The 18,634-nt window shown below is 42.7% G+C and overlaps 1 protein-coding gene across 3 annotated transcripts in view; it reads left to right on the forward strand.

Annotated features, from left to right (window-relative positions):
- Positions 1-18,018, forward strand: part of lpin2 (lipin 2) — a 30,574-nt gene extending 12,556 nt beyond the window's left edge. The window contains exons 2-21 of one of the 3 annotated variants that reach the window (XM_054764230.1): positions 266-466; positions 2,742-2,837; positions 3,073-3,419; positions 3,490-3,597; positions 5,469-5,595; positions 5,677-5,782; positions 5,894-5,974; positions 6,035-6,134; positions 7,347-7,534; positions 7,652-7,745; positions 7,841-7,910; positions 8,756-8,848; positions 8,942-9,024; positions 9,103-9,250; positions 9,418-9,566; positions 10,226-10,312; positions 10,618-10,770; positions 13,280-13,394; positions 14,959-15,062; positions 15,197-18,018. In XM_054764230.1, coding sequence (XP_054620205.1) covers positions 275-466; positions 2,742-2,837; positions 3,073-3,419; positions 3,490-3,597; positions 5,469-5,595; positions 5,677-5,782; positions 5,894-5,974; positions 6,035-6,134; positions 7,347-7,534; positions 7,652-7,745; positions 7,841-7,910; positions 8,756-8,848; positions 8,942-9,024; positions 9,103-9,250; positions 9,418-9,566; positions 10,226-10,312; positions 10,618-10,770; positions 13,280-13,394; positions 14,959-15,062; positions 15,197-15,341 — 2,586 coding nt within the window. In that variant the 5' untranslated portion in view covers positions 266-274 and the 3' untranslated portion in view covers positions 15,342-18,018. Of the gene's footprint in view, positions 1-265; positions 467-2,741; positions 2,838-3,072; positions 3,420-3,489; positions 3,598-5,468; positions 5,596-5,676; positions 5,975-6,034; positions 6,135-7,346; positions 7,535-7,651; positions 7,746-7,840; positions 7,911-8,755; positions 8,849-8,941; positions 9,025-9,102; positions 9,251-9,417; positions 9,567-10,225; positions 10,313-10,617; positions 10,771-13,279; positions 13,395-14,958; positions 15,063-15,196 lie in introns of all 3 variants that reach the window. The other 2 variants (XM_054764221.1, XM_054764211.1) reach the window with 2 other exon arrangements.
- Positions 18,019-18,634: the final 616 nt, after the last annotated feature.

An 18,634-nucleotide genomic window follows, 5' to 3' on the forward strand; every position in this document is an offset into this window, starting at 1 on the left:
CTCAGGGCTAGACTGAACGCCTACCTTGCAGGTTATGCAAAGAAAGTTGAGCGGTGGGGGTGGGGGAATGTTTACAAGGTCCAGCAAACTAGACCTTTGCCTGACCCAATCTCTCTGTTTGCCTTCTTTTGCAATAAATACAGTAAATCAGCAAGCTTTTCCCCATTACGTATGAATAGCCACTTTGTTATGATGAAGTCCATTCGTACAGGGATTGTACAAGCTTAGTAGCTCAGCTCACTTTGCTCTTGCCTTGCACCTCCAGGTGGACACCATGAACTACGTGGGTCAGTTGGCCGGCCAGGTGCTGGTCACCGTCAAGGAGCTGTACAAGGGCATCAACCAGGCCACATTGTCCGGCTGCATCGACGTCGTGGTCGTCCGCCAGAGGGACGGCACCTACCAGTGTTCGCCCTTCCATGTGCGCTTCGGCAAGCTGGGCGTGCTGCGCTCCAAAGAGAAAGTGGTGAGTTCTTGTACAGCTTTGTAATGCAGAAATTTCCAGAAGCTTATAATGCTGTGTCTTAAATAAATAGACGTATTTCAACAGCGTTTTATCTACTCCTGTGTTAGTTTTATTCAGATTACACCAGTCTGTCGCCGCTATTTGTCCTCAGGTTTTTTCCATGTTTTCGGTCACAATCAGTCCTAATTTTGAAATGTAAGCCTCAGAGCGGAACTAATCTTTTAAGCTACATTATATTAGGTGCAGGAACAACAACATGCAGAGCATTCCTTGCTTGAATTAGGATAGGATGGCAGTTTCATGTGAGCAATTAGGCCAGTTGTAATTGCCTAAATGAAATGGAATAAGCACCACACTGAGCATAAGAAACCTAATCTATTTTCCGTTCTAATTTAGGCTGTTGTTCGACTTATTTGCTCATGGGAGAATTCCCACAACATTCATCACTGCCTCATTTGCCAAGCACAAATGAGTGTTCTTGGTTTTTTTCTCCCCCATGTTAGACTTTTTACACCATGCTAGTATTTATAGGCCCTGTCCACATGGGAACATTCATGGGATTTATTTATTTTTTGGTGGGTTGAAAACATTTTGTGTCCGCACTGTGCCGGATTAGTAAATAGTTGCATTCAGACAGGAACGGTCACTGGGTGAAACGATGTAACACACAAGGCACACCTACATATGGCGCTGTAAACACACGCAGACGGAGCGACGTGACACTGTAAAATATCGAAGAAAGAACCCCTTTTGGAGAAAAGGACAACAACATATCAGGAGAATGTCGACTGGGTTGAGTCATGTTTGTCAAAATATTCAGACATTATGTTGGCTTGTCGTCAAAGCTCACTTCTGGTCACATGATGGATCGGTGATGTCATCGTTTCTGAAAAACAGCAGTTTGGCCATATAAGAAAACGACAAGCCGGTGTTTTTGACCTGAAAACATATCCTTGTGGATAGCCTTGTAGTGCTTCTAAAATGAATGATTCTGGGGGATCACACAGAGGTTGGGGCTTTCTCACCATGTCCCCAGAATGCTGATGAAGGCGCAGGAAGAATGAATGAGTGGTTCCTATGGCAACAGTGTTACAGCTTGAATGCGTGGGAGGAAACGAAACGAGGAAGAAGGGCAGCCAAAAATGGGATGTTGTGCAACCTTCCATGTATTTCTCTCTGCTACATCTTTTACTGCACCAAAATAAGTATCTAAGTATATAAGTAAGAGACAACATTATAGAAATGGAACTGGGATATACTTTAGAGTAGTCTGTGTACAGCTTCTAAGCAGCAAAGATGTACTATCCACTGAAAATGAGTCACACGGAAGGAAGGATGGTGCACCAGCTCCACCAGTGATGCCATCATGGAGGAGTGGAAGAGGATTCCAGTAACAGCCTGTACACCCCTGCTCAGGTCTATGCCCAAGAAGGTTAAGGCAGTGCTAGATAACAATGGGGCTCACACCAATGGCACAATTTGGACATGTACTCACTCGTGTTGCCATAGTTACACAATGTCTGTCTGTGGTGACTCATTTTTACTGGATAGAAAAACTGTACTGCTGTACAGTGACTACTATCAAAGTATCAAAAGGTATAACATTTCTATAGTATTGGGGACGATATAATACATTTCTTGCTGAAGTGTGCATAGTGCCACTTTTGTGAGATACTGCACAGTATGTTCCTTATAAATGAGCTCACTCTGGTGCAGTAGCCTCCAGCAATCCAGCTGATGTTGGAAACGACAAGTGAGGGGAAAAAAAAGGAAACAAGAAGTGAATATGAGCTGTCACCCACTTTGCAGGGTTTAAAGAGGGCCCTCATTTATTCCAGCCCATTATCTAATTAGGCATTAAAGTTAACTACCATCCTTGCTGCCACACATACATTCCTACAAACCAGCCCAAAGGGGGTGAATTTAAATTTGTGACTAAGAGAGAGAGATCAGATAAAACTGTTCAAAGAAAACTGTTCAAGGAAATGTACTGCAATGAAGACAAAAACAGATCAGCGGTCAAGTGCTGTTATTGATCGTTTGTTTTGTTGCATTAGTCCCATTTAGTCCCTGCCACACCTGACCTACTTTAAATTTGTGGTGTGGAGCTTCTAGAACCTGCCATTCAGTATAAAATCAATCCAACTGACCCAATTTTAAAGTCTGTATTCATGCAGAGATGCAAAGTTATTGAGGAAGGATGTTGATTGTGTTGTTGCATGTTGTGCCTGGTGAACTTTGTACCATATTTCTTCAAGGTTTTTTTCTTCTCTAGATTGACATTGAAGTGAATGGAGAGCCTGTAGAATTGCAGATGAAACTCGGGGACAATGGCGAGGCATTCTTTGTTCAGGAAGCTGAGCAACTGAATGTAAGTTATAGCAGACAGGTTTGCCATTATACTTGTGAATGTCTCTCATGAAGCTACCTTCCATTGTTAAACAACAAGCAAAGGTCAACATTTGCAAAGAAGTGTTTACTCTGCTGTTGTGACAATATAGGTGGCGTTTTTCTCAAGCGACAACTCTGCAGTATATAGCTGTCATGAAACATCCTCATAATACAGCCTCTCATGTACATTTCTTCATCCTGACCCTGTCTTCCAGCAGCTCGTCCCAGCCCACCTGGCCACTTCCCCGATCCCAACAGATAGCAACCTGTTCTGGATATCAGAGGCGGAGCACAGGCCGGTTGACCCAGAAGATCGGCCGGAGACGCCCGCTCCCACCAGTATGGCCACAAAAAAGAAGAAGAGACGAAGGAAGAAGCACAAAGGAGACCCCCGCAGAGAAGAACTGACCCCCCCCATGGCGGTCACTGCTGCTAATGCTAATGCTGCTAACACACCTGTTGCTGCTGTGACCACGTCTGCGTCTACATTGGGCCAAAATGAGGAGATCTTTGAGATGGACTTGAGCTCTGATGAGGAGGCTGTGGTGCAACATGTCTCCAGGTGGGTTCAGCGTCTGTCCTTGCTTGTATGACCATTTCATGCCCAAATTCATGTGTATGTTTTAATACAGATCACCTTCTGGGTCCACAATACGCGACATCGACCCTAAACTACCTACGGCCAGACGCAACTTGGATGGTTATGCTTTGTCTGATGGCGACTGGCCAGCAGATGACGGGTGGGTTTGAATCTCGATTTGAAACGTACACTGTAGTCTTTGTTCCAATAAAAACACAAAAACATAACAGGTGGTGCAACCAAGTAGCTACAAAGAAGAAAATACACATAAGCATGGTCATGCAGCTGTGCAGCAAGTGCAAACTTGTATAGAAAGTACTTGAAACACTGTTTCTTCTTTCTTCACAAGGATAGAACTTATTATTGATGCGGACTTCTCGTACATCCTGGCGAGATAGGCAACCATCTTCTTACCTTCCTGAATTCAATAGTGTTTCTCACCTTTATCAAATTGCTGACACCAACAACGTTCTTTGGCCCCATGGCAGGTTATTTAGCAGTCGCACTCAATAAAAAAATGCGCGGACACTGAGTCAACGCATAGGATGCTTTGCTTGAGCTCTAGATTTTGAGGAGTGATTCAGTATAGGGCACACGGACTACACGCAATGTTGTATGATGTTGTGTCCGAAAACCGGGGCAAAAGTTTTGTAGAAAATCCAATCATACGAAAACTGCGGTGTTGGAAAACTGAGGTTTGACTGTACCACTGTTTTTGCTACTTTAGCTTACCATCATGGTTTAGATGGTGTTGGCGGAAATATTAATATTCCAGTAAAGCAAAATTTTATTTGTATTCAATTTCAACTAATCTTTGGTTCATAAATTTGTGTTTGTGCAATTATTTCATAAACAGTGGTGTGAAAAAGGGTTTGCATGTCATCACACTTAAATGTTTCAGATCATCAACTAAATTTAAATATTATTCAATGACAACACAACTGAACATGTATAAATGTATTATTAAGAGAGAAAAAAAATCCACCTACATAGTCTTGTGTGAAAAGGCCATGACTTTTTTCAACAACTAGCTGATCATGAACCGAAAGCATTGCGGAACTGTTAATTTAATGGCAAAGGTGCTGAGAGCACTGCCAACATTTAAATAGCACTTTATTTACAAAGCACATCTCCACTCTGTGTGCTCATTTGTCATTAAATACAGGCGTCATGTTTGAATAGAACACTTACAAAACTACTAAGAGGTGAAGCATATATTCTTTGGTGAACTACTCAACATCAGCTGGTGAGCTACTGCTAGCTACCTGTTGGAGACCCCTGTGATAGCGTCCCTGTCTAAAGCTGTACACACTACGTGTTTCAGGTACACAACTTCGACACACAACTAGTGTTTTGAAGACAAGCCGTAAGTATTATCATGACAACAAGAGAGCAAGATTGTTAAAGGGTTATTTCGGATTTTTTGGCATAAAGTTGTATGACATCCCCATCAGCAGTGGACTATATCAACAGTGACTTACCCCATTTGGTCCCGCGAGCCTAGTTCTGGTCAGATTTCCGTGACGAGGAACGTAGTTTTGCTTAGTTGCTGTGTCATCACAGAAATCCGTCCAGAACTGGACTCGCAGGAGCAAATGGGGGCGGGGGATAAATCACTGTTGAAATAGTCCACTGCTGATGGGGATGTCATAGAGCTTCATGTCAAAAAATCCAAACTATCCCTTTAAGTGACACTTTAAAAAAGTAAGTTGTGATGATAATCGATGATTGATGTATCCCATGACCATAATAGCCACTTGTAGCTCCGAGCTGGCTAGATGCCGCCAGCCAGGCATGTAAGCAAAAATGCCAGAAAGTGGAATGATATTGACGTGAGCGATCAGACACCCTGACATAGATAGGCTTAGCATGTGACAAGCTGTCGTCAATTGACTACACATTTTAGAAAACTGGTGTTGTCGTCAACTGAAAGCTCCACCCATGCATTTGCATGTATAGACTCTGTTGGGGAAATAAGGTCCCTACTGCTAATAAAGTAGTCTTTATGTATGTCTTTCTCTGTTCCTTTAGCCACAGCTTATCTCAGGCCTTTTCGCCCAAGAGTGACTCAGAACTGGTGGTGAGACCCTCAGAGTCTTTGCTCAGAGCTGAATCCCACATGCAGTGGACCTGGGGGGAGTTTCCAGAAACCACCAGAGTAAGAAAGCAACCTCCCATCTTTCAAGGTGACACCTCCAGGCTGCGCTTTTGTTTAATTTTTTTTTTTTTAATGGTTCAGGTCACCAAAAAGGACAAAGCCGAACTAATGAAGACAGTGACCATCACCCCTTCAGAGAGCACCCACTTCCGTGTCATCCTCAGCACGGAGGCCATGGAGAATGAGGGTGAGCTTGGTGGAAAAGAAGATGCAGCCCCCTCTGTATGCAGCATCGTCAAGCCAGAGCCTCGCTGCCCCACCACCACTACCACGTGTGAAGGTCTTGTCACTCTCACAGAGCCTGTGGATGTCCTGCCATACAGTGTGGTCACCTCCACCCCCTCCAGCCAGCAGAGTGACTCACCCTCTAAAAAGAAAGGTACGTTTGCTGGATGTTGGATTTTGTAAGATGGTGACTCATTCATCTTGTTGAATATAGGTGTCCCTAAGCGAAGCCATCATCAGGGCCCTGAGGACATCTACCTAGATGACCTGAATGCACTTGAGCCCGACGTAGCTGCAAGATACTTTCCCAAGAGGTTAGATTGGTATAACATCATGAGACAATTTATGGTGCGTTCATACTTGCCATGTTTGGTTCGGTTAAAATGAACTCTGGTGCGTTTGCTCTGCTTTTGCCGTTTGTTTGATGAATTGTGAACGCATTTGAACCCTGTTGTGCACCACAAAAGTGGACAGAGAGATGTGTCTCAGTCCACTTGCCAGTGGCCTTTGGTGCAGTTTGATTCATTTTCAGCTCAAATGTGAACGCTACACAGACCAGTTTTAAAATTCCCCATACAGAAATGACAAATATGCAAGAGAAAATGTCTCTCTGCTCGCTCCCTCTTTGTGTGTGACAGTGGTGCTCTTTAAAGTTTTTTTTTTTTTTAAAGTTTTTTTGTGAAATCTGAGCTGGTAAATATAGCAGAATAACCAACATATTCAACCTAGCAGACAACATTTTGGTTTGGAATGTTTGAATCACCTCATGTAATGTTCCACAATATACATGCATGCATACATTTCACTCTGGATAAGGTTCATCATCATAGTTAACAATGCAGCATTGCCCAATATTTTATCACATTCTGTCCCTTCTCCAACCTCCCTTTCTCCTTATTTAGTTATTTTTGCCCGTTTTTCATGGTCTGCATGACACCGTGCCCTGTAGCACCTTTTATCCTGCAAGTAAGTCAGACACCAAAACTTGATTATTACTGGATAAAGTGGTAGCCTACCAGGGTCATTGAGAGGTCAAGAAGTAAACTTCCCTTTTTTAATAAACTAGTCAGCTAGATAGTTCTGAAGATAGCAAAAAGAAAGAAAGATACGGTACACCACCAGAAGTTGCATTAATGGTATGCAGTATTTTATTTATTATTGGTTAGCTTCAGTTTAACAATGTTATTAAAAAGAATGAATTCAGAGACTTGTTATATTCTAAAGTTGTTGGTCTTGCTGAAAAATGCTTGCATTTGGTTGTATTCAATGTTAAAATTATTATATGGCTCTCACGGAAATACATTTTAAAATATGCGGCTTTCAAGCCTCTCTTAGCCAAAAAGGTTCCTGACCCGTGACCTACACTGACACACAGCTTTTGGTCCCATTGCGGAAATACCTGTGTGAATACGAAGTGAACTGCACCAAAGGGCACACTAAGTATCTTTTTTTTTTGGTCTGGACCAGAGTACCGAACCATTAGCCTCAGTCTATACTCATGTTTTGCTTGTTTTGTGTTTCTGCAGTGAGGCAGAGGCAGCCAGTAAGCACTGGATGGACACAGAGATCCGGTCCGGTTCCCAGTCGCCACAGTCAGTTGGCAGTGCCGCGGCAGACAGTGGCACAGAGTGTCTATCTGACTCCGCCAGTGACCTCCCTGACGTCACCCTGTCGCTGTGTGGAGGCCTCACTGAGAACGCGGAAATATCCAAAGGTACCCTTCAATTACAAATAAAGTGCACTTTAAGGAACTGCTGACAACGCCTTTTAGAACTTCTGCTTCCTCTTCTCTTCTCTCTTTGTAATGTTCTTCTGTCTTTTGTGTTTGCAGAAAAGTTTATGGAGCATATCATTACCTACCATGAATTTGCTGAAAATCCAGCAATTATAGATAACCCCAACCTTGTTGTAAAGATAGGAAATAGGTAAGCATTAAAAAAAAATAAAAAACGTCAACACTGAAATGTACATAACAGACTTTAAATAATAATATGGTTGTCTACTTTCTTTGTACACACAGATATTATAACTGGACTCTAGCTGCTCCCTTGATTCTGAGTCTACAAGCGTTTCAGAAGAATTTACCAAAGGTAATTTACATTTATATGCTAATGGTTTAGTTTATTTCCAACATGCTTAATTAACAGAGTTACAATAATAAATAATAATAAAGCACATGTTTACACTTGCACAATTCAGCAAGTCTAAAAAGGTGTAGGAAGAATCAGAGCTTATTTAATACTACCCCTTCTCCATGTCTCATTAATTACTGCCAGTCTGGTCATTTCCTGTGTTTGACTCGTTCACAAGTACTAATAGGGAAATAAAAGAATAAGACAAGCCCTGCGATTGACTGGCGACCAGTCCAGGGTGTACCCCGCCTCTCGACCAAAGTTGGCTGGGATAGGCTCCATCATACCCCCGCGACCGTAATGAGGACAAGCGGCATAGAAAATAGATGGATGGAAAAATAAGACATATTGTAGCTGATTCAGTTATGGAAGAAGAAAATGGAATAACTATAGGAATAAAAATGGGCAGATAGAATACTCTCAAGGCATTGGATCGATCGCAACTGGACTGTTCGGGTTGTCTTAGAAGACTTTCATCCGAGCAGGCTTCATCAATTCATGCTCAAAGACTACGTGGGCTACACACACCAATCAGACTAAATAGGACAGCTCTAGTCAGAGAAATTGGTGCAAGATTCAATATCATTGCCAGTGCAACAGCCAAATCATTCCTGTCTGGACGTGCCTCTGGATCTTGCACCAAGCTCTCAGTTTTAGATCTAATTTTCTTGCTCAAACCACTCCGTAGTTTAACTTCACCGACTGATATTTGTGCATAGAGATGTTTTCAATAAAAGTTGCATTACACACACTCTTGTACTATAGTCATTGGCATGCATTTAATGCTGTCATGTGTGCTGCAGGCTACAGAAGAGGCCTGGGTGAAGGAGAAAATGCCAAAGAAGTCGGGCCGCTGGTGGTTCTGGCGAAAAAGGGCAGACAGTGCAATCAAGCAGGTTGGTGCAGGGCATGCAGTTTCTTTTGGAATAAATGGATTTAAAACAGTGGAATTAGATCAATTTACTGTTTTGTTCCCTGTTCTTTTGCAGTCTGAGATTAAGCTTGAAACCAAGGAAGAGTCTCACTTAGGGGAGGAAGGATCCTCCATTGCACAGGAGAATCTCATCCCACTGTAAGTGCAAAACCTTAAAAGAATACTTTTAGGTAAAGAGGGTGCATAATTTCACATTTTTTGACTGCTACTTTAAAGGACTAAGACCACCGACTCATCCAGCGATGAGGAGGGCAAAGAGGTCAGTGCTGCGTCGTGCCAGGAGAGACTCCAGCTGAGTGACGGCCAGCAGCATGCCAGGTCACACACTTACAGGAAGTCTCTACGCCTCTCCTCTGATCAGATAGTGAGTGAATTTGGTTTTTCTATGTGTGCATTTGAAAGATTGGCACTCCATCTTCTGGTTGGAAGTGGTACTAACGGCATGAAAGCGTCCAGCTTCCAGTGCCTTTTCAAAGAGCAAATGGTAGACTTTTGGAAGACGTTTTTAGTGATTTTTCTTGTGTTTGTTAGGCTAGTCTGAAACTGAAGGAGGGTCCCAACGACGTGACATTCAGCATCACCACCCAGTACCAGGGCACATGCCGTTGCGAGGGCACCATCTACTTGTGGAACTGGGACGACAAAGTCATTATCTCTGACATTGACGGAACTATCACCAAGTGAGTCCGTGCAGGAATGCATCTTTAGAGCGTGATAAGTGTCAGTCAATTCACTCCTCGTTGACATTTGTTTAATTCATATCTGCTTGTAAGACTGTTTAATGGGGGGGGAAAAAAACAAAACATTGCCTGTCAGTTAGCCTTCACATGCATCTAAATAAGGCTTCTTTATGAGTTGTATTTTTGGTAACGCTAATAAACGTACTGTATGAAGACAGGTGATGAATAGAGATCATTTCTCTTTTCCATCTATCTCAAAATAGCAGATGTTTTCTCCTTTCATTATCATTTCTATTTGTGCTACGCCTTTTAATTAACTTCCGGCTAACTCCCGTCACCTCTGACACACAATTAATGTTGCCTTCCTTCCCCTGAAAGCCCGCCTAGTGAGGCGCCTACATGGCCAACATCAAAACCAGCCGGATTGACTGCAGCTTATGATGTGCACGACCCTGCAGGAAACCTGTGACATGTGGCTCTCTCAGCGAGAAGAGCTACAGGGGCTATAATGAGCTCATTTACATTTCAGCATTGCAGCCCACGTAGCATTTCCCGTACGCTGCTAATGCTTCTTTTTACTGGAGAATGGACCATTCTGTTCTCTCTATCAAGCGGTGTAATGATGGTGCTTTCATTTTTGTGTTTAATGCTGCTTCCAGGTCAGATGTGTTTGGACAGATTTTGCCGCAGTTAGGGAAGGACTGGACCCACCAGGGAATTGCCAAACTCTACCACTCGGTAGCTGAGTAAGTGGAACACAACAACACTGATTGATGACAGAGGATGGAGGTCTATTGATTCCCAGTAGTCCAGATTGCAGGGTTTGCCTTTATCATCACCCGCATTTGCGTGCAACAAACAGGCTTCACTGCTTACATTTTCACTGAATATTGATTTAAAAGTAGGCTGCTGTGTACACTGTTTATAATAATGAAGATGATCTCTTCTTTGGTAAAACATTCATTTCACTATAAGTATCTTGTTATAGCTGATCTAATTGTGCTATTCTCAGTGCTGTGTCGATGGGTCACGTTTCTCTCCTCGTCGGCAGGAACGGCTACAAGTTCCTGTACTGCTCGGCCCGCGCCATCGGCATGGCGGACATGACCAGGGGCTACCTGCAGTGGGTCAACGATGGCGGCACCATCCTCCCCCGTGGGCCTCTCATGTTGTCCCCCAGCAGCCTCTTCTCGGCCTTCCACAGGTAAACAGAACAATGTGAGCGTCGTAAAACGAAATACCAAAGTCATTGAATTTATTAAAGCACTCTCATTTCTTGTAAATTCCCATGAAAAATCGTATTTCCTTCTACACAGATATACAGTACAAGGGGATTCTTGTGTTCATTTGTACAAATGCATTAATGTATGTATTTTCATTTTTCCTTTTAATTTTTCAATTAATTTGTATTGATTTATTGTGTGTATTAATCTGATCTGAACCCGAGCTGTGCTGTTTTTTTGGTCTTCTGTGCTCGTCAGATTGTCGATTAGAAACACCATATTCAAGCATAAGCACATGTGCACTTGGCACCAGGACACCAGATCGTATCATTGGACTTGTGGCCACATGTTTTAGACATTCGGGTGAAGAGAGTGACGGAGCTGTCAAACGATCACCACCTGGTGTTGAGTTGGCTCTGATGGTGGGGGAGGATGCCCGTCATACAAGATAAGATCCGCCCAGAGTTCCCTAAGGCCCTGGATGCTGTGGGCGTGTCTTGGTTGACACACTCTGCACCATCACGTAGACATTGGGGGCAGTACCTCTGGACCGGGGTTTGAGGGTGTGTTACAACTATCGTGGAATCACACTCCTCAGCCTCGCTGGTAAGGTCTGTTCAGAGGTTCTGGAGAAGAAGATCCACCGGATAGTTGAATCTCGGACTCAGGAGGAGCAATGTGGTTTTTGTCTTGGTCGTGGAACTGTGGACCAGCTCTACACTCTCGGCAGGGTCCTTGAGGGTGTATGGGAGTTTGCCCAACCAGTCTACATTTCTTTTGTCGACTTGGCGAAGGCGTTCGACCGTGGTCCTGGAGGAGTTCTGTGGGGGGGTACTCCAGGACTATGGGGTATCGGACTAGCTAATTCAGGTTGTTCATTCCCTGTATGACCGGTGTCAGAGTTTGGTTCGCATTGCCGGCAATAAGTCTGACCCGTTTCCAGTGAAGGTTGGACTCCGCTATGGCTGCCCTTTGTCAACGTTTCTGTGTATTATTTTTATGGACAGGCGCAGTCAGGGCGTTGAGGGGTTCTGGTTTGGTGGCTGCAGGATTGGGTCTCTGCTTTTTGCAGGTGATATGGTTCTGCTGGCTTCATTGAGCCATGACCTTCAACTCTGACTGGATTGGTTCGCAGCTGAGTGTGAAGCAGCCGGGATAAGAATGAGCAACTGCAAGTCCGAGTCCATGGTTCTCTCCCCATAAAAGGGTGGAGCGCCATCTCCTGGTCGGGGATGAGAACCTGCCCCAAGTGGAGGAGTTTAGGTACCTCTGGCTCTTGTTCACGAGGGAGGGAAGGATGGAACGTGAGTGAGAGGGGAATTGGTGTGGCGTCTACAGTGATGCAGACTCTACATCGGTCCGTTGTGGTGAAGAGAGAACCGAGCCGAAAGGCCAAGGCCAAAGGAGTAGAACCGCTACTTCTCCTCATTGAGAGGATAATGCTAGAAGCCATATTTAGAAGGTCATAAACAGGTTTTCTATGCTCTAACTACGAGCGTATTCCATTTATTAATATTGAATTGTACTCTGCGTTTAATTAACTTAGCATAATTGGGTCTGGAACCAATTTCCCGCGGTAAACGAGGGACGACTACACATAGTATAATATATATTGAATTATCACACTTTACAACACACAAATATGCAGAAGCGCTGACAAAACCAAACCAAAGTATATCTAAAATATTTAAAATTCTCTGTAGCCTGCATTGCCCTCAGGTGGTCTGGAGGCAATTCCACAACCTAGAGGTTTCTGGCATATATTAGTCAAAATTTGATCATGGCCTCTTCTCCAATGCACAGGTGCGGCAGTTATTTATTGTTACTTCAAGCGTCAGTCGATTGTAATCAGCCTTATGTGCTCAGGCAGTTCCAAAATAATTAGGTGCTAAATGTGTTTGGTGGCTCACTTTTAGACATCCACCTAGTGTTTATTTATTTATTTATTTATTTATTATTATTTTTTTTTTTTTTACCTTTTTGGCATCTTTATTTCCTACTTTAAACTGCCACTTTGGAACCGCTGTGAATTGTTGTGTTGTGGATGGTAATTGGCCACAGGGGCTAAAGGCTTTTGTTTATGTGGCCATCCAAGATTTGGATAAATGCTAAATGTGTGGGATTCAGACAGAAGGAAGCGGCACCAAAGCCCTCTTGGCATCCTCTGTCGACATCGAGCACATATCTACCGTGTTGATCTGAAAGCGTTAAAGCGAAAGTGTTAAATAGCACTTTCATTTGAATTACACTGGATGGCAGCGGGCGCTGTCTGTTATATTTACTGTTGTGTGTCGTCGTCTCCCTGTGTAACCACAGCAACGTCTTAACATCCCCGCCAACAGTGCTGCATCTGTCATAACATTCATTCCATGATTTTGTAATGGATGCTTTGCACTGTACATCACACGAGTACTGGAAAACAAAGTCTTTTAAAGTGACCGTGCCCAAAATGGACGCCCACGCTATAATCAGGCTGTCTGTTTGCTTCAGGGAGGTAATCGAGAAAAAGCCGGAGATCTTCAAGATCGAATGCCTCACCGACATCAAGAACCTGTTCCAGCACAGCAAGCAGCCCTTCTATGCCGCGTTCGGGAATAGAGCTAACGTGAGTTAAACGCTTGTTTCGAAGATGTCAAAAAATGGTTCTCTTCTGTAGACACAAACACATGAAGTCAGTGCTCGTGTGACATCATCGAGCCGGGAACATCTTCAGCAAGCAGATGACTGTGCGTCTACAACACTCGCCAAAGGAAAACTGACAAGCTCACAAAACATCCAGTGTGAAGTGTCATCATCACCAATATGACAATATTTGGAAACTTGTAGCTAATGTTTTTGAAAAGTTACATAATCAAGAACGAGTTTCTCTCATATGCTTTCAATTGAATGGTTTAGTTGAATTTGAATCACATGTTTGCACTTCCACAATTCAACATATCTGAAAAGGAGTAGCAAGAGGCAGAGTATTTAATCCTACTCCTCCTCCATATTGTAGCAATTATTGAGTTTGTTCACCTTCTGTGTTTTACATGTTCCAGGTAACCATTTTTGTAATAGAGAAAATAAGCTATGTTTACATTGTACTTACCAGGATAAAAATGATTTTAAGTAGACAATGGATATCCTGCACCCAAGGGAACCAACTCAAAGTTTTAGAGAAATTATCTACAAAAGTCAACAAAAGCAGAGGAAGACATTTTTTTTGGTCACACTTACTTAACTACAATAAGTTACACAAAAATACAGTAGTTACTGAGGAACTAATGCAGAACTAATAACTAAGGCACATGAGTTTAGACTAGTTACTGAGGAACTAATGAGTAGTGGTTAGGGTTAGGCAGGTTCGTTCCTCATTAACTACTGCAGTTTTGTGTACCTTATTGTAAAGTGTTACCCATTTTTTTGTTTTTGTATAGTCTTTTTTTTATCGCAATCAAGATACTTTATTGAGCATAGGAGGAATTTGTATGTCACTCAAAAGACAAGTACAAAATAATTTATACAGCAGAGATCCAGTTACATTTCGACTGTGGTTAATTGAACTGAGGTGCTAATTGGAGTACAGCGAACCCTTGATTAGCGTCATTAATCTGTTCCAGAAGGTCTGACACTAACCGAAACATACTCTAACCAAATACATTTTCCCCATAAGAAATCATGTCAATCCAATCAATCCGTCCCAGAAAGCCAAAAATGCTAAGTTTAAAATGCAGAAAACAATTCAAAATGTATATAAATGATGAACGAAAGGGATAAATGAACATTTAAGGTTACTTTTACCTTCATTGGAGATGTGACAAAGACGATGTGGCAGCGAGATCAACACGAACACCACTTTCATGTTTTGCTAAGTTGTTTCTCTGCTTTTCTTATTGATCACGGCTGCAAAATAACCCAAAAATAGTCAAAGTGCCAGTATTTTGATAAAAATTGTGAGAAACAAGCAAAGAACTACTAGCAGGAAGTTAATAGGCTGCTAACAAGGATGTTCTGTGATTAAAATACACATAACCAGAAAATGTATGCAAACCTAATTTTACCTAATTTTGGCATCCGTTTTGGCATCCGTTTTCGACGTCTCCCGAAAAACATGCTAACCGTTCCAATGTATTTCTTCTGGGGAGGCGTACTTCCTAGCAACTTGACTAAGTCTTGCTTTGTGTGTGCAGGATGTGTTTGCTTACAAGGAAGTTGGAGTTCCCGTCTGCAGGATCTTCACCGTCAACCCAAAGGGAGAGCTGATTCAGGAACAGACGAAGGGCAACAAGTCCTCGTACGTACACAACCAGCGGTTCATGTCATGAGTGCCTCATAGCTTTCTTTTTATTTTAGGATTGAGGTGTATCCATTCTTTGCAGTTAAAAATGGTAAAAATGAACAAGCCTCTGTCGTCTCTCTGCTTGCCAGATACGGCAGGCTGAGTGAGCTAGTGGAGCACGTGTTTCCGCTCCTGAGCAAAGAGCAGAACGAGGCCTTCGTCATGCCCGAGTACAGCTCCTTTTGCTTCTGGAGGCAGCCCATACCCGCTGTTAACCCCGACGACCTCCTCTGAACCCTGAGGCGCTCAGTTACACACTGAGGAAGTACTGGCAGACTGGCATCACTTTGACACGTTGTGACTCACCACCTCAGCACGACCACAACAATGCACTTAAGTATGGAGGATCAGATATTTGATGGGAGTTAACTATAAAAGCAAAAGAGAGAGCGGCACTAGTGGTTTGCTGTGCATGCGACAAGGAATCGTTTGCCAAATAACACACTGTGCGGGAGGGAAAGGTGCGTTCGTGTTTTTTTCCCCAGGCCTTGAAGCACTTCTGGACTCTGGACTTGCGGCCATCAAGTGAGCGTGTTCTTAAAGGCTGCTGTGGTCACTTTGTACCGAATGAGTCACGCTAGCTATTCAAGTCATGCCACTCTCTCCAACTACAAGGCTCACTTAAAAGTTCTATTTTTTGGGACACACATTACTATTAAAAGGAAATGGACAAAAAATAAATAAGATAACATACGTAACATTCATATTCATGATGGTGTAATACCTCCACTCACCGCTGAATCAGTGTGTGAGTCATTTAATGGCGCGCTCGTTATTTATAATGATACTTGATATGTTTAAGTTATTATTGATCGTCATGATGCCTTTTGCTTTGCCTGAAGAATTTAGTTGTGTAAGTCGCTGGACAACATGCACTACATGTTGGCAAGAAGCAGTCTGTTTGTTGTTTTGAAGTAGTGTCACATTCAGTAGTGCAACTTAAGGTACAGTCCTCATCAGAGCTCTGCAGCTTTACTCTTTAAATGTGTGTATATCATAAATTTATATACATATTCACACTACCAGTCAAAAGACACACACACTCTTTTTTTGAAGCATTTTGTCTGCAGGGGTCGTCCCAGACCAAAAAAAATATGGAGGAAGTGTTTGGGTCCATGCGCTGGTGTTGCGGCATTCTCCCATTTAGTGCCGCTACTGAGGTGTAATATCCAAATGCACTTTGTAGGGCAGGGAACGAGTTTGTCACGAGCACTTCAGTGCTGTTTTTGGTGGACAGAAAAGACACGAGGATGCAGTTAGTGCAGTGTGAAGAAGAGATCACACAGAGATCCTAGAGCTATAACAGAAGATCTAGCATTTATACGCCTGCGCCTTTCATGGTACACATGGCCCAGTCAGGTAATTACATGCACAAAGACTTCAGAGGCAGCATCTCTTATAAAGAATCAAATATTTGACGGATAGTGACATTTGCTTTCAACACAACAGCAAAGGGAAGAGCAGAAAGCCGGGACAGGGATGTTTGACATGTTGGTTTTCTGTGTGAACAGTATTGATACAGAATGTGGGGGTTAAAGTTGACCCTGCAATTTCCTGTCTTCGGATGTTGTATCAGAGCCGTTGACTGGCTCAGGTAGTATCTCAGCCATAACAGGCCGCCTGTGTGAAAGGGAATTGCGGAAAGTCGAGTCCCAATGAAATTTGACACCTCGTCACACCCACTGTCCCAGCTTTCTCGGCTTTTCATGTTCATCTTTCACTGGTGGTACTCATGTGTGAACAGCACCAACATTAACTGGGCAGGACAAAATTGACCTGGTGATTTCCTTGCAAAGGCAGTTGGCATCGGATGTAGCGTCAGAGCCATAACAAGCCGTCTGTGTGAAAGGGGATAGTGGAAAGTCAGACTGATCGGAGTCGTGTGTGAAAGCACACAGTTACAGAAATTTGTCACTTTGCAGGGTTCTGAGTGTAAGACACAAGCAGATAAATACTGTTTGTTGTTGTGGCATTTTGATGGCGTCTGTGTGAAAGACTCATCTCATACAACCTCCAGAGTTGGAAAACTGCCAGGTCAGTCCTCAGTCCTCAGTCCTTGTCAGTGCTGTTGACAATACCACATCACAGGAAAAAAGCTCTAGGCTAAGCTAGTGTGCGTCTGGTGTGTGTTAGCATGTTAGAGGTGGGATACTCTTTGTGCTGGCGGAAATGTGTTGACTAAAGCACCTTGAAGTAACTTGCTAAGCTGTGCAGTGAATGAGTACAACATTTATGTTTTTGGATATTGTACATGGAATTTTTCATATGGTGTGAGTGTGAGGGAACCTTAGTTTATCTTGTCCAAACAGGAAGTGTGCATAGGAAGTGCTTTGTGTTATGGGCAAACGTGTAACACTCTATGAGGACTGAGCAGAGCAGGACTTGAAGCACAATTAATGCTGACGACTGAAGCGTCAGTGTTAGCCTGGAAGTTTTTCTGTAATGGTTGATTGTTGCGCGTTATGTAAACCTCATTAGTGAAAAGAAATCCATTCTTTCTATGAAAGTAAAGCATCTTGTGTGAACAGCGCACACGTCGTCCTCGCCCGTCCTGGGACAAGTCTGTTTTTTTTATTATAGCCTATATTATGTTTGCGCTTCCTCTCAATACATACAACAACAACAACAAAAAAGAAAAGAAGTTAATATAGGACGGATTGGTCACTTTCTTCAGTGTAGCTTTTTTTGTTTTGTTGGATCATTTCCTGTAAAGTGAATGATTGCTTTGGACGTGATGCTTGCTTACGTAGCATGTCAGGAAAGTGTCCGCCGTGTACATCTGTATTGAGTTATTGACATTTATGGAATCTTTAAAATAATATCAAAGTGTAAAAAAAAAAAGGCCTAATGATGCAAAGAGATTGTGTTTCTCTTCTGGTCTGGTTTGTATTGAATAAAGTTTCTAACTGAATTGCTTTGTCTTTGTGTTCCATTTTTGTCTTATCACTTTAAGTCAAACCGCCTCTAACTTTTTTCTGTTTCCCCCGCCCCTTTTGTGATGCCGCCACAGAAGAAAGTTCACCAGTAATGGCAAAGAAGGAAAATACGATACAAACCATAGAAGATGTCCTGGTTGCTCAGTACAATACTGCTAACAATGAAAAAAGAAAACAGCATTCATGCATCAAGGTAACTGGGCTTATGCAAATTAGCCACACAGTTGTCTGTCTGCACACACACCTCTGTCCAGGCGGTTCAGTACAATATACAGTACAACGGCATGGCTAACTTTGCGATAATAGTAAAACATGACACGGTGAAGTGTCATATTTGGCATTCTCTCTTGGCAAAATAGAGAGTGCACATTGTTTTGTCTTGTAGTGTTGAACTTCGTTTTACACTTGACAGGTAAACCCTGCCTGTACTCTCAATAAAGGTTTGATGCTGGAACAGATAATTGGCCAAAAATGTAGTGATTAATTTATACTAAACAATCTTGACTGTTTACACTTGTAATATATCAATAAGTTATGTAAAACTATGTAAAATTATTTTTTTTTTGGCCAATTTGTACTTCCAATTTAGTG

Source organism: Dunckerocampus dactyliophorus, chromosome 2, assembly GCF_027744805.1.
Source record: "Dunckerocampus dactyliophorus isolate RoL2022-P2 chromosome 2, RoL_Ddac_1.1, whole genome shotgun sequence".
In the NCBI taxonomy this organism is placed as follows: domain Eukaryota; kingdom Metazoa; phylum Chordata; class Actinopteri; order Syngnathiformes; family Syngnathidae; genus Dunckerocampus; species Dunckerocampus dactyliophorus.